The 16608-nt window shown below is 39.8% G+C and overlaps 2 protein-coding genes across 3 annotated transcripts in view; one reads left to right on the top strand and one right to left on the bottom strand.

Moving 5' to 3' along the window:
* The window catches only part of BANK1 (B cell scaffold protein with ankyrin repeats 1), a 352647-nt gene that overhangs the window by 217313 nt on the left and 118726 nt on the right, over positions 1–16608 (top strand). The window lies entirely within an intron of this gene.
* LOC138843448 (acyl-coenzyme A diphosphatase NUDT19-like) lies at positions 8389–9660 on the bottom strand (the record flags this gene model as incomplete). The annotated part of the gene is made up of 1 exon (XM_070047301.1): positions 8389–9660. A coding segment is annotated over one exon (483 nt), but the record flags the coding sequence as incomplete, so codon positions are not given.

The raw sequence follows: 16608 nt of genomic DNA, 5'->3' as shown, positions 1-16608 counted from the left end.
AGAGGACTGTAAAGGAGGAGAGAGACGGCATGCACCAGGAACATCAAAGAGGAACATCTATGAGGAACACCTGAGCAGCCCCCGAGAGAGCCAGCCGGCAGTGCGCCGCTCCCCCGCGGAAGTGGGGAAAGTGGCAGGGGGAACCGCCCTTCCACGGAGGTGGAAGGGATGGTAGCCAACCCGGGAAGAACCAGCAGCAAACCCGGGGAGGGCCGAGCAGATGAAAGAACAACGCAGGGTCCTGTGTCGTTCCTCCACGAAGAGGGGGAGCGACAGCTGATAGAATAAAAAAGGGAGAGAATGATCCAACATGGGAAGTGAGATACACAGCAGACCCATAGAACGGCAGATATCCTAAACAACACTCTGGCCTCAGAATCAGCCCTTAAGGCATGCGGATCCGGCTGAAAAGCCTATGAGAGTATTTCAGGCATGGAAAGCCAAGACACTCTGGGGAAAAAAAAAAAAAAACTAAATGAAATATCTCTGCAAGTGAGATCCCAGTGGAAAGAATGGGGCCATCAAAGAAGGAGGTACCTTTCTCTGAAGGGAGGAGAGAACTTCCACTTTGACCATGGCCTTGTCTAAATATGATCAGAGTCAGTGAACTCAGGGGGCTTCCATAGCCTTGGCAGCTCATGACAAGAGCCTAGGGTGATTACTGAGGCCATAAACAAGAGTGTCAATTTGTTAAGTCAACAACAGGAGTCACTGTGCACTTACTCCTCATGTAGGATCTTTGTCCTTAGTGTGCTGTACATTGAGATGTAATGCTATAACTAGTACTCAAACAGTATTTTTCACTTTATGTTTCTGTGTGGGAGCAAACTGTTGAAGTCTTTACTTAATGTATGCTAAACTGATCTTCTGTATATAAAGAGAAACAAAAATGAATCTTGATGTGAATGGAAGGGGAGAGGGAGTGGATAAGGGGAGGGTTGCGGGTGGTAAGGACGTTATGGTGGGGAAGCCATTGTAATCCATATTCTGTACTTTGGAAATTTATATTCATTCAATAAAAGTTTCAAAGCAAAAAAATAATAATAATAATACAGATAATTAAATCTACAGTAGTCTATCCTTATACATTTGCTCAACAAAGATATAAAACAAAATTTAGCAAAAGGATATTTACAGCAATACTGATACAGACGGGCGTTTCTTTCTTTTTTTCTTTTCAATTTCAGCTCCCACATATGAAAGAGAACATACAGTATTTTTCTTGTATGTCTGGCTTATTTCACTCAGCATGATATCTTCTTTTTAAAAAAAAAAAAAAAGATTTATTTATTTTACTTGAAAGTCAGAGTTACACAAAGAGAGGTAGAGGAGGTAGAGGTAGAGGCAGAGGCAGAGGCAGAGGCAGAGGCAGAGTTAGAGGTCTTCACTCCCCAGTTGGCTGCAATGAGTGGAGCTGTGCCAATCCGAAGCAGGAGCCAGCTTCCTCTTGTTCTCCCACGTGGGTGTAGAGGCACAACACCTGGGACATCTTTTACTGCTTTCCCACGCCATAGCAGAGTGCTGGATAGGAAGTGGAGCAACCAGTGCCCATATGGGATGCCAGCACTTCAGGCAGCAGCCTCACCTGCTATGCTAAATCTGTCTTCCATTTATATTCATTTTGATGCAAATGGTGGAATTTCATTCTTTTTTATATCTGAGTTATAATCCATTTTCTTTATCCATTCAAGTGATGATGGAAACCTTGCTTGAGTCCATACTTTGATTATTGTGACAGTTCTGCTGTAAACAAGGTGGTGCAGGTATCCCTTTGATATGTGTTCATGTCTTTTGGGTATATACACCCAATAGTAAGATTGCAGGATCACAGTACAGGCAAATCTATTTCCAGTTTTTTAAGAACTCTCCATACTGTTTTCCATAGTGGCTACACTAATTTACTAATTCCCACCAACAGTTTTTAAGAGTTCTCCTTTCAGGGCCAGTGCCGTGGCTCATGTGGCTAATCCTCTGCCTGCAGCGCTGGCATCCCATACGGGCGCCGGGTTCTAGTCCCAGTTGCACCTCTTCCAGTCCAGCTCTCTGCTGTGGCCCAGGAGGGCAGTGAAGGATGGCCCAAGTGCTTGGGTGCCTGCACCCGCGTGGGAGACCAGGAAGAAGCACCTAGCTCCTGGCTTCGGATCCACGCAGTGCCGGCCATAGCAGCCATTTGGGGTGTAAAGCAATGGAAGGAAGACCTTTCTCTCTGTCTCTCTCTCTCTCTCTCTCTCTCTCTCACTGTCTAACTCTATCTGTTAAATTAAAAAAAAAGAAAAAGTTCCCCTTTCTCCACATCCTTGCCAGCATTTGTTAATTTCTGTCTTTTTGATAGTAGCCATCCTGACAGTGTTGAGGTGATATCTCATTATGATTTTGATTTGCTTTCCCCTGATGGCCAATGATGTTGACCATTTTTTCACATATTTCATGGCCACTTGTATTTCTTCCTTTGAGTACTCTATATTGCAGTCCTTGGCTCATTTCTTCATTGGCTTTGTTATTTTTTATTAGTGAGGTTTTTGAGGTTGATATAGTCTGGGTGGTAATCCTTTGTCAGATGGGTATCTTAATTTTTCCCATTTTGTTTGCTGTCTCTTAAGTCCATTGATTGTTTTCTTTGATGTGTAGAAGCTTCTGAGTTTGTCTCTTTTTGCTTTTGTTTCCTTGCTTTGGGGGTCTTATCCAAGAAGTCATCAACTACACCAATGTTTTGAAGTGTTTCGCCTTTATTATTCCAGTAACTTTATTTCCTCAGGTCTTAAATTTAGGTGTTTGATCCATTTTGAATTGATTTTTGTATATCGTGAAAGGCAGGGACCTAATTTCATTCTTGTGTGTGTGTATATATATATATATATATATATATATACATTGAGTTTTGCCAGCACCATTTAGTGAAGAGATCATCCATACTCCACTGTATTGTCTGGGTACTTTTGTCAAAATTAGTTGGCTGTGTATACATGGCTCTATGTACATATTAACTTGGCAGATCTCTGTTCTTTTCTATTGGTCTAGATATTTGTTTTTATGCCAGTACCATGGCGTTTTAAATACAACTGCTTCATAGTATGCTTTGAAGTTAGGTATTATGATGCCTATAGCTCGATTTCTTTTGCTCAGGATCACTTTGTTTATTCTGGGTCTTTTGTGATTTCATATAAAATTTAAGGTTGTTTTCTCTAATTCTGTAAAGAATAATATTGACATGTTGATGGGGGTTGCACTGAATCTGTAGATTGCTTTAGGTAGTATATACATTTTAATGATATTAATTCTTCCAGTCCATGTACAAGGACTATCTTTGCATTTTTTGTGTGTCCTTGATAATTGCTGTCATCAATGTTTTATAGTTTTCATTGTATAGATCTTTAACTTCTTTGATTCTTAATACTGAATTTTTGTGGCTATTGTCAATGCAATTTCTTTTTTGATTTCTCATTCAGCAAGTTCATCATTAGCATATAATAAAGCTGCTGTTTCTTTTGTAGCCTGCAACTTTACTGAATTGGTTTATAGTTCTAACAACTTTTTGGTGGAGTGTTTAGTTTTTCCATGTACAACATCATGTCATCTGAAAATATAGATAATTTTTCTTCTTTCTTTCCAGCTTTGATGCCCTTTATTTCTATCTCCTCCCTAATTGCTCTTGGTAACACTTCCAATGTTATATTGAATGAGAATGGTGAAACTGAACATCCTTGTCTTGTTCCAAATCTGAGGGAAATGCTTTCAGCTTTTCCCCACTCAGTATGATGCTGGCTATTGGCTTGTCATTTATAGCCTGTAAAATTTTGAGGAATGTTCCTTCTATACCTAATTTGTGGGAGAGTTTTTATCAAAAGGTATGTTGAATCTTATCAAAGGCTTTGTCTACATCAATTGAGAGGATCATATCATTTTTGTTCTTCATTCTGTTGATAGATATGTAATGTTTACTGATTTGCGAATGCTGAACCATCTTTGAATCTCTGGGATAAATCCCACTTCATCATGATGTATGGTCTTTTTTGATGTAGTTTTGGACTCAGTTTGCTAGTATTTTATTGAGAATTTTCACATCTATGGTTATCAAGAATATGAGTCTGTATTTTCCATGTTGTGTCTTTGTTCAGTTTTGGTAATAGAGTGATGCTGTCCTCGTAAGAAGAGATTGGCAGTGTTCCATGCTTTTACATATTTTGGAATAATTTAAGAAACACTGGAGTTAGTTCCTATTAAAATGTTTTGTTGAATTCAGTAGTAAAGCCACCAGCACTGACCCCAGCTATTGTGTTCTTTTGGAGGTGTTATGCTATATTGCTTCTTCATATTTCCTAGGTCCATAGGTTGACATCTGTACATCTGGTATAACTACCTTTGTCTTAAAGTGTAGATTTTATTTTAACAGTGTATGATTTAGATTGAATGCTGGTATCACTTGGTTTATTGTTTTGCCTTTAGTTCTAGATAATCCCAGCAGTATAAACTTTAATCAATGTCAACTATGTCTATAAATGACATGTGGTATAGTCTGCAGCAGCTTTTAGGGCTTAGAAGTATGGCTTTGAAGTGATGTGGGCTTCAGTTCCCAGTGACTTCAGTGTCAGTTACATGAAAGATTGTGGTATCCAGAGCCTCATTCTAGATGCTGAGGGACACAAATGGGGCTGTCCATTTGTCCCACTGGCAAGCCTGAGTAATGCTATGGTTGTGGCAGTAGAAACTGTGGCTCTAGGACTATGTGATGTGGCTAAGCCATCCCCCAGTTTCTTTGAGGAGAGTGCAACTAGTTCTGGGGCTTAAAACACCAAAATCCCCAGTCCCAGGACTGGGGGATATGAACTGAACCTCATTCCAGTCCTACAGGGTGACTACCAGGAGATTTTACACTGTCAGGTATGGGTCTGAAGATGTGGAATGTGTACAGAGTCTTTCATATGTACCACCAGGTAGATTCCAGTGGGTTTGAAGGTATTGGTTCTGATTATTATGTGGCAGTTTATAGAGTAGGGTTTTTACCCCGGTCTCCCAGGGTGGGAGTCAATGTTGGGAATGGTGGCAGCCATCTGTCTGATGCAGAGCAACACAGATGGAGCACTCCAGATATTTTGAGTGAGTGTGAATTACTCCAAAGATTGTACTTCCAATATCAACAGTTCAGGTTCTGCAAGGCACAGAGGGAACTGCCCGCAGTTCTCACATGGCATGCAAAGGTGATGCTGGGGTTTTTACAAGTGTTCCCAGCTCTGTGAGCTGAGAATTTCAGAGAGAGCTTTCCAGGTCAGGTCCAAATTTTTATGAACTGCTGCTGGTGCTAGCCCCAAAAAGTTGAGGGGAACCCCTTTTGATTACATGCAGTGAGTGAGTTCAACACCACAGCTTATGCCACAAACTCCCACAGCGGTAGGATATGGGGGTCTACTCTTCTCCAAGTAAGTTGCCTATATGTTGGCTCTGAACACGTCTGGTAGCAACATACTAGATATCAGCTACATGACAGTACACAACCAATTGAGTCTGGCACTTTGAGGGAGGGTTGATGAAGAGGAGAGAAGCAATGTGGCTTTCCTCTTCAGAGCAAAGTTGACAATCAGGCCCTTGTCAGCTTCCTAGGCTGGAGTTAAAGTCAGTGGAGGTTGGGAGAACTCTGGAATTCTCCCTCAGTTTAAGTTGACAGTGGCAGAGTGTGGGGCGACGTTTCCTACCCTGACTTAGAATCATTGTGACTCCCAGATGGCAGCTGGCAGAGTAGATGCAGGGTCAACACCCCACTGCCATGAATGGACAGAATAGAGACAAAAAAATCAATAAAGAAATATCAGTGTTAAAAAGTTAAACTATACAGCAAATGGACCTGACATGTTCGAACATTCTATCCAACAGTTGCAGAAAACACATTATTTCACCAGCACATGGAACATTCTTTACAATAAACCATATATTAAGCCACAAAAAGTCTCACAAACCCCCCAAAAATCAAAATCATGTCATATATCTTTTATGACTGCAAAGGAATAAAATTAGAAATGAATAGTAAAAGAAACTCTGAGAAGTATATAAATACGTGGATACTAAAAAAGATGCTCATGAATGAACAATAGGACACTGAAGAGCTAAAAAGGAAATTTTAAAATTCCTTGAAGCAAATGAAAATGGAAATATGACAGAGGCAAAATTCCATTCACTAATGATGATGAATAAGAGTAACAAGGCAAGGCTTTCTGCTTACATTGGCACCAATAGAGGGCGCCCTACATCTACTGAAGCAGGTTCAAGGAGAGGTTGGAGGTGAGTCAAGGTTAATTCTTACACCAAGGCTCAGATGATGGTAGCAAAATGAGACAATAAATTGAATTATCTGAAGCAACAGTATGTACAAGAATCTTGGGGATAATACAATTGTGATCTGTTACCTATAAATTTAATATTATTTAGCTGAGAACAAAGATAGCATAAATTATAAGTAAGCAGGAACTGAAAGGTTCCCATCTGTTTTTTCCATCTTTTATAATGCTTATAGATAATTCTGTGCACAGAACACTTAATCTTGAAACAGTGAACAATGAGCAACCTTCGCACAAATGATATACCTCTGTTCTTGCTCAATAAATATCAAGTTTGCAATATAGCAGAACTACAAGGAGAGATAGACATATTAATAGCGATTTCTAGAACGAATGATATAGTAATTTGAACTTTTGCAGTTGCCTTGCTATCCTGAATTACTGCTGTTTAATGAGTCAATTTAGAATGAAAAATAAAGTGTTGTAATCTAGGGCACACAAAGAATGCTGCCATCTGCATTTCTCAGGTTACAACTGCCTCCCTAGCCCACTTCTGACACTCAGTTCTCTGACAGTTCAATTTTGTTAGCTGTGACTTCTGAAGTAATGCAGATGTTGCCTTTGGGAAGGTGTGTGGTCTTAGTGATAATTTAAGTGAAATCTCACTTAGTCATAGATTATATTTTATTGTTACTTGATGTTATATGAGTGATAAGATGACACATATATTGAGCCTTATGTTTCATATACCTCTAGCAACATTGTACCTCTTGCCTTCTGTCTTTTTCAATGGTTCTTATAACAAATAACCACAAATCAAGTAGCTTAAAACAACAGTTCTGGAGGCTAGAAATCTGAAATCAAAGTATCATCAGCAAGGTAAGGTCCTTCAAGGGAGAACCTGTTCCCTGCCTCTCCTAGAAAGTCCTGGTCTTCCTTGTCTTACAGCTGCTTTATCTCTGTTATCATTTGGTGTTCCCCCTATGCATCCATCAGTGCCCCTTAAATTCCTAAGATCTTTTTAAAAGAACATTAGTCAGTGAACTTCAAGCACAGTCTCATCCAGTCTGACCCCATGTTAACTTGATTATATCTTAAGTGACCACAGAAGGTCATAGCTACAGTTTCAGTTGCTAGGCAGTTAGTGTGCCCTTGGTGAGATACAAGACAGCTCACAGTGTGTTCCTCAAGAACCCTCAATTAGGAGACACAATCACATGATTTTTAGATTCTGCCAAACGTAGTGGTCAGTCATGAAGTCTTATTCTGACTTCATACACAATGAGACAATAAAATCCAAATAAAGCCACTGGCAAACATCATTATGCCTATGTGAAAAAAAAAGAAAGGCATTAAAACTTGTGGTACAAGAACTCGCTTTTCTCAGGAAGCCAACTAATGAGGCAACTGAATTGAGTGAGCAAACAGAATGGACAGGCACTTGGAGGGCCAGCCATGTTGATAAAGGAAATACCAATATGGTGGTATGGGAAAGCTTAGACCCAGAAATGTAGCTATGAAATCTTGTGGATTTTTCCAATTTGATTTAGTGTGATCAACATTCACCAATTATGCAATTGGTGGTCTGAGGAGAATTAAAAAAAAAAAAAACATGAAATTGCTTGAAATATAGTAGAAGCATTTTTACCCAATGTCACATTCACATTAGTCTTAAAGGGAGGGAAACTTGAGCTTCACCAGAAGGCAATCTTCACTGCTGATGGGAGAGTTTTAAGCACAGAGGCACAGTTTCTACATTTGTGTTTGTTTGCCACAGAGAGCAATGTATGGTTTATCGAACCAAACACCAGAATTTAAAGATCCATGATAGATAAGTATGAATCTAATTAATTAATGAAAAGAAAAAAGAAACCCTACTTAATGAAGGGCTATGTTAATACATTCACTCTGTGCAGTCCTCATTTACAATTCATAAAAGCTGCAGTAACAGGTACCCTGGACAGAGGAATAACAGGTTAGATATAGCACGTGAGGCAATGATGCAGCATGGAGGAAGAGCACGTTAAACCAGATGAGCAACCAGAAGCAGCAATAACGACGTTAATAAGAGAGACAATATAGTTAACACAGGAATGCATGTCTCTGTGGCTCAGCCACCACATTTTTTTTTTTTTTTTGTATTTATCATTGTTTTTATTTTACTGGTAGGGAATGGAGACATTTCATGAAAAATGAAATCAATTGTATGATACAGTCAAGATCTTGAAAAAGAATGATCATTTCTCACCTTTAATCAGTAAACATTCCTCTCCAAAGGAGGTGAAAAAATACTTATATTAAATGTACCAAAAATAAAACACATTAAATACCACATCTCTCTAACTTCTTTGCATTCATTAACTACCACTCTAGAGTAAAAACAGTGATGGCTTTTGTTATGGCTTCATATTTCTTTAAAATACTAACTACAATAGATTTCCTTGTACAACTGTATTATTGCATGTTAATCGACAAGATAAAATGCAGGGAGAAAACAGTGACATCATCATTTGGAGGTTGTGGCAGTCAACTGCTCACCGTCCAATCACACATCCTTTTAGTTAATTTCTAGCAGCAAGTGTGAGAAACCCATGGGTTACTCTGTACAGCACCTTGGGAAAGAAAGTGCAAATATAGTGGACCAGCAGAACAACAGCAGTCGAACATCTTATTTAAACTTCTGAGATGAGAAATCGCCATGGAATTCTTGGTAGCAAGATCATTAATACTTTATAAACTTTATACTTGTGGTGGCATACTGTAAAGTTTACAGAAAAAAAAAAATAAGCAAGAGAGCTAAGAATCACTGCATCAGAACTTTTACAGGTTTCTTACATTTCAAGTAAGTTTAATCAACTCTCACTGTTATGAGCACCACCTCGAGCAGGCCAGCGTGCCATCGAGCGGCGCCCTACAAGTGGCTCTTACTCGCCACATAGTTCTTGGGATAAATGTGCTTGTACTGTGGCTGAACGGTCACGTGAAGGCTACAGTGATGGCGGCTGTGGATCACTATTCGGTGAAACTTCTTGCCTTCCCTCATGACTTCTTCTATACTTTTTTCAATAGACAAAACTTTTTCTAAAAAGTCTGAATCTTTCAAGTATAGCTCATCCCCAGGTAAAAGCTGGACCACCCCATCAGCGGTTAACAAGGTGATGGGCAGCCATCTTTCCACTCCTTCCAACGCACGATCCAAACAAAAGATGTGCAAGTCAGACAGGGAGGCAAAGTTCTCAAGTCTTCTGATTTCGTAGAACTGTGGTGGGGGCAGCCAAATTTCCTTCGAGATTAAACTTCTGGTTGCCTCTGAAGGAGAGGACCACTGGGATCCCACCACCTCCGCCGAGTCGGGGCAGACAAGCGGCGGCTCCCGCAGGCAGCACAGGTAAAATCAGCCACCACATTTAGCAATGTCCCACGCATTTAAATAGATTGGTCAAAATATTCATTCTGGATTTAGATAAGGAAAAAAATGAGTCTAGGACTAGATCTCTTTTTATTTGTCAGTGGGGCTAACATGAACTTGATTGTTATTTCTTAGCATAGTATAGATGTCCTTCTTTCTAATTCTGCTACATAGCTAGTTGTTTTTTTTTTAATCTTTTCATGCAGTGCATTTTACTGCTTAAGTTGTTACTCCATCATCAAAGTAGGACAGGTGATGCTTCTCATGTTATTCCACCACTGACCACTTAGAAAATAATGCAGTACAGATATGTAATAGGAATTTGATCCTTGGTTTCTTGTTCAGGAGAAATGGTCTCTTCCCTGGCCCTTCCCCTCGTTAACGATATGTAAGATGGCTGACATTTTCCACTTCTAGAGTTCCCCTTCCTTAAAAAGCAATAAGAGCCGGCGCTGCGGCTCAAGAGGCTAATCCTCCGCCTAGGGCGCCAGCACACCGGGTTCTAGTCCCGGTCGGGGCGCCGGATTCTGTCCCGGTTGCCCCTCTTCCAGGCCAGCCCTCTACTATGGCCCAGGAGTGCAGTGGAGGATGGCCCAAGTGCTTGGGCCCTGCACCCCATGGGAGACTAGGAGAAGCACCTGGCTCCAGCCTTTGGAGCAGCGCAGTGCGCCGGCCACGGCGGCCATTGGAGGGTGAACCAACTGCAAAGGAAGACCTCTCTCTCTGTCTCTCTCACTATCCACTCTGCCTGTCAAAAAAAAAAAAAAAAAAAAAAGGCAATAAGAATCTATATGCAAAGAGAAAAGAACTAGGAAATTGCTTCACAAAAGCTTTATTCTTGTGATTGTTGATATCCCAGTTCCATCAATTAAGCATAGGTGTTTCTTCAGGCAAAACACACATATAACAGACATAATAGTGCCGATTTCATTTCTTGTTGTGGGGATTAAGTAGGATAATTGATGCAAATATTTATCACAGGATCTGCTTATAAATGCACAATAACTATCAAGCCAAATAAAAAGAGTTTCTGTGGAATTTTTAAATGTTACTTCCTATTTTGTTAAAAATGAGAACATATATTTTAAAATAGAATTCTCTATGTGATGTTTGGGAATATAACAAAAAATAATTTGGGACTCAAAACAAGGAAGACTATGCCTTCAGTGTGTCCCTTGTCACTGGAATGCTTAGACAAAGTCAGAGTGGCCACCTGGAGAATCCCCACATGGTTGGAAGCTGGAACTAAATCACCTCTACTTCAATTCCTGGCTCTATACTTCATCTCCATGGAAACTGGACCTGCCAGTTTGTTTATGATAATCACTTTTTCCCTCAAAGTATTCTAACTCTTCAGGCAATTGTAATAATATATAGTTTTCTGTTTTGATTTTATTCTTTAAAATTATAGTTTGAAAACTCAGAGTGGAGGACAGATACAAATGACTCTCAACCACCCGAAAGTTCTAGACATCATCTGCTGTAGGCAATTTGGGTAATACCTTTTGTAACATCAGTTTGGTAAAAGGGTATAAAACTTGAGGGTAGCACCTAGACTTTCAGAAGTGCCAGGTGAACTAAGATTGTGCCCCTGGTTTCTGAAGAGGGAACCAAGATCCTCTAGCACTAGAACTATCACCTGCTATCTCCCTGGGTGCACACTGCAGATTCACAGTAAGCTGGGTGGGAAGCAAAGTAGCTAGGATTCAAACAGACACTCTGATATGGAATGCAGGCATCCCACGTAGTGATTTAGGCACTGTACCGTTGTCTTGCCCCAGGCTTTATTTTTTTAACATGAAGTAAGCTACAGCCCTGTGATTATTCAGGGCCTAACAGAATCTCTCTCCTTTCTCAGAGGAAGCCAGTATTTGGACAAAGCATAACTCTTACTCAATGGAGTTCTCATCTGTGAATCTACTATGACTCATTGGCTAAGGGCACTTGGCAGTTCCCAGATCATCAAGAAAATGCTGGCTGAATCGCCCTCAAACATAGAAGGGAAAACTATTGAGATAATGTCCTTTCACTTTCTGAACATCTCAAGATTATGTAAGAAATTTCAAAATGCCTGTTTCCCAATTAGAGTTTTTGCCTTTCACTTAATTTGGTAGTATTATGTTTGAAGATCCTGATGTGGTAACTGGAAACATAATCTTTGAAGTGGAAACTTATTTTTCTGCTTTGTGCATGTGAAAATTAAATTGGCTGTATTATATAGGCATCAATATGTGTTTTACTTCACCATGTATTTATTATCTGGTGTGTGCTGGACCCTGAATTAAATGTTTGATTTTCTAATACTTACAACCATTCTGCAAGAAAAACTCTACCATCCCCAGTTTACATAATCTAAAAAAAAAAAAAATGGGATTCAATGCTGCTAAAGAACTTCCAAGAATAGGCTAGTAAATAAAATAGATATGATTTATAAATAAATCTGTAATTAAAACCCATATCTCTTTTATTAAGTGCTATAGTTGGAAAGTCTCCCTCTGACCTCATATTGAATTTAATTGCCATTGTAACAGTCCCAGAGATGGAACCTTTAAGAAGTGATTAAGTCTGAAGCCTTGGTCTTCTAATGGATTCACACCTGTTTACTGGCATGGATTAGTTACCATAACAGTGAGTCCCTTATATAAAGAATCAGTTGGACCTGATTTCCTCTTTGTCTTACATGTGCTTGCTCACCTTTCCACCATGTGATGACACAGCACAAAGACCCTTGCCAGATGCTGGCACCATGCTCTCAAACTTCCCAGCCTCTAGAACTATGAGCTGAATAAACTTCTATCAATGAGCCAGTCAATGTTATTCTGTAACAGCATTAGAAAACAGATTAAGATACCAAGTCATGTTAAAAACACTGTCTGTTTTGCAGACTGCCCCAAAGCTTTTTACTTAAAATATTTCTTACTGTTTCTGATGGTTGAATGCCAGCTTGGCCCATCTGGTGCTATTTTTCCAGAACTTTACAAGAGTGCTTTTCTATTAAAAGAAATGTTTTAACATTGCCTAAAACATTTCTTGTACCCACTTTGCAATGGTCACTACACTATGGTCACCTTGCCACACAGTGAATTGTAATGAGCTGAGCATGTGGACATGAGGATGTCAGGAAGATTGCAAGCAATTGTGTGGATAATAGATACAGACATCGCCTGCCACACATGCTCAGCTCCAGAGTTCTTGATGCAGCAAAATCTGTGTTGCTGCTAGCACAGTGGCAGCATTCCAGAACTCTGGTGGTAGACTGAATGGCAATGCAGGTATTTTGGGAAACTCTTGCACCTCAACTAGTTGAGAATACATATGATCAGGAATCCTTATGAGGGCTCCGAAAGCTTTTGGTGTGTTGATAGTTTCACTGTGTTGTATAAAACTCATGAATTTTCTCAGAAAGTCAGCTCTTCCTATGGATTCATGATTGTGGCATCACAAATTGAAGGCAGACACGATATAGCAGGGAAATCTTGTGTCTAACCAAGATGTTTACTTTCCACATTGAAAGCTAATGTTATGCTGATTCCTAGAGAGTAGATTTTGATGTTCTGACTTGTACAGACAAGAAACTTAATATAGGAAATACTGTTAGAATTTGAAAAATTACCTATAGTGCTAATCCTCCGCCTGTGATGCCAGCACCCCGGGTTCTAGTCCCGGTCGGGGCGCCAGATTCTGTCCCAGTTGCTCCTCTTTCAGTCCAGCTCTCTGCTGTGGCCCAGGAGTGCAGTGGAGGATGGCCCAAGACCTTGAGACCTGTACCCACATGGGAGACCAGGAGAAGCACCTGGCTCCTGGCTTCGGATCAGTATGAAGCCACTCTCACTGTCCACTCTGCCTGTCCAAAAAAAGAAAAATTGCCTATAGTATGAAAATTCCCACAATATTAGACTAAAGTGTAATGAGTAGTGGTAATGCCCACAAAAAGGTCATGAAAGTATCATAAGGCATTTCTGCAGTATCTGAACTCCTGTTCTCTATAAAAACCCTTAGCAGTCACTGGAAATTCATTTTCATGGCTGATTAATCAAGCGTACTCACAGAGCAAACCAGAGTGGTGGTGGTGCTTGTCCCTACACCATTTCTTTAATCAAGGCTGGAGGAACAGAAATCTACCCATCATGAACTAGGTTGACAAGAAAAATATTATATGGCTAAACTTACACACAATTTTTTTAAAAATAATGAAGTATGTTTTGAGTTGTAAGAGATCTGAAAGTTTAGTATTCTCTCTGACATAGTAGCCCTCAGCATCATTTTTAGAAAATGTAGTCATTACCTTTCTTGATCTAATCCTCAAGAGTTAGGATTCTGACACTGACTTACTTACATGAGAGGAGGGAGGAAACTAGAAGGTGTTAAGTATACTCCCTTACTCTATGGATGAAAAGCATGAAGTCTAGACGAATGATCATGAACAGATACAGCAGTAAAAGCTCTAATTCTGCATCATTCCTTTTATAAAACAGTATAGGAGTATATTTTTAGTGGAAGTCACCAAATCATCATAGTTTAAAAATGCAAGTGGAATTTACTGAAGGGCCTTTGAGTGCCAGTGCTAATGTGACGTGTAAAGGAAATTAACAAAAAGATGAGTCCGCATGATCTTCTGTTTAAGGATGTTATTTTCTACTCAAATTTACATGCAGATAAATTTCAAAGCTACTCATAGGTTAAGAATAAATTGATACGATAACATTGAAGGCCAGAAACAGTAAGAAATATTGGTCGCCGTGAGCATCTAAGAAAGATGGAAATCATAGTGAATGCCATATCCATGGATGCCTTCAGCCTACAGGTATAGTGGGTGCCAGTCATGCCCATGAATATTTGGTGGCCAGCAGAGAACCAGAAGAGTTTGAGGATGTTACCGACTGAGCAACGATCAATGCAAAACTGAGCAGGGATCAAGCAGAAAGAGCAAAATTGTTTCTACTCATGTTGAGAAGAGACAGAGATGGCTAGAAGGGTCAGTTTTTCTCATCTGGCGCAAAACTTCCTTTCTTATTGCTCTGTTGAGTGTTGCTCAAATACATCAAAACTCCATGAATCAATAGCAATTATAAAAGTATAGCTATCTGCATTAAACCTGCAACAAGTTAAACAGCTATTCAGTTGATCAAACATGCAAGGAGCCAGGATTGCGAGGAAGTGACATGATTTTTAGCTCTGCCTCTTCTATGAACAAATTATTTTGACCCCTTGAAAACCACTTCTCAGAGACTCTACTTCTTCATCTGTAAGATGGAAGAAATTAACTAATCACTGAAGTCTGTTTAAAACCATCTTATTCAATCTTCTGACTTGAGGGGAAAGAGAAAATGAGTTAATATTGATCACATGTGAAGGGGAAATATGGGACAATGTGTCAAGTGAAAATACTGGTATTTCTTTTAAAAATCCCTTTCCTTGGGTGGCCCTTTGGCTTAGCAGTTAACTTGTAACCTAGGATGCCTCCTCATGTCATGGTCCCTGGGTTCAAGTCTTGATTCTATTTTGAAGCCATTTTCCTGCCATTGTGTACTCCAGGAAACAGGAGTGCTGGTTTAGTGAGATTTATGAACCCGGAGATGATATGCCGAGGCCTTTAACAGGAAGCAGTCTTTTATTATTATTACCATTATATTTTTATTTAAGGTATACAAATTTCATGTTTTTCATTTATACAGAATCAGGAACATAGTGATACTTCCCGCCGTACCCTCCCTCCTGTCCTTGGTCCCAACCCTTATTCCTCCTCCCTCTCCTATCCCCATTCTTATTTCTTGCAAAAATCTATTTCCGGATAATTTTATACTGATAGGATTAACCCTACACTAAGAGTTCAACAAATACTGTGAAGAAAAAAAAATAAACACTGTTCCTCAACAGAAGAGAAATGGGCTGTTAAAAATCATCGCATCTCAGAGTCAATTTCACTCCTATAGATTAACTTTTAGGTACTCTATTAGTTATCACAGATCAGGGAGAATATATGGTATTTGTCCTTTTGGAGACTGGCTTATTTTACTAAGTAAATGGTTTCCAGTTAGACACATTTTGTTGCAAATGACAGGATTTCATTTTTTTACTGCTGTGTAGTATTCTGTAGTGTATATATACCATAATTTCTTTATCCAGTCTTCAGCTGATGGACATCTGGGTTGATCCATATTTTTAAAAATTTATTTATTTATTTGTAAGGCAGAGTTACAGAGAGGCAGAGGCAGAGAGAAAGAGAGAGAGATACTTTGCATCCACTGGTTTCCTCCTCAAATGGCCATAACAACCAGAGCTGGGCCCATACAAAGCCAGGAGCCAGGAGCTTCCTCCAGTTCTCCCATGTACGTGTAGGGGCCCAAGGACTAGGGCCATCTTCCATTGCCTTCCCAGGCCATAGCAGAGAGCTGGATCAGAAGTAGAGCAGCGGGCGCTCAAACTGGCCCCCATAGAGGATGCCAGCACTACAGATGGTGGCTTCACCCACTACGCCACAGCACCAGCCCCTGATTCCTTATTTTAGCAGTTGTGAATTGTGCTGCAATGAATGTGGGGGTGCAGATAACTCTCTCATATGCTGATTTCTTTTGGTTTGGGTAAATTTCCAGGAGTGGATGGCTGGGTCATATGGTAGGTCTATAATCAGATTTCTGAGGTATGTCCATGCTGTCTTCCACAGTGGGCACATTCCCACTGACAGTGGATTAGGGTATCTTTCTCCCCAAATCCTTGCCAGCATTTGTGATTTGTTGATTTCTGTATGAGAGCCAGAAGACGTACATCAATCAGAATTGAAAAACAAATGTAATAACTACCACAGAAATAAAAACAATCATTATTATAGGAATTATTTTTCTCATTATGCTGGCATCAGGCTCAGTTGGATTCATATCCAAAAAGACTGAGTCCCAAACAAAGAGGGGGCATTGCCTTATATATTTTTCGCTT

Source organism: Oryctolagus cuniculus, chromosome 8 (assembly GCF_964237555.1).
Source record: "Oryctolagus cuniculus chromosome 8, mOryCun1.1, whole genome shotgun sequence".
Taxonomy (NCBI): Eukaryota; Metazoa; Chordata; class Mammalia; order Lagomorpha; family Leporidae; genus Oryctolagus; species Oryctolagus cuniculus.
Note: the sequence above shows the minus strand (reverse complement) of the source record. Positions and strands in the feature narration are given on the sequence as shown.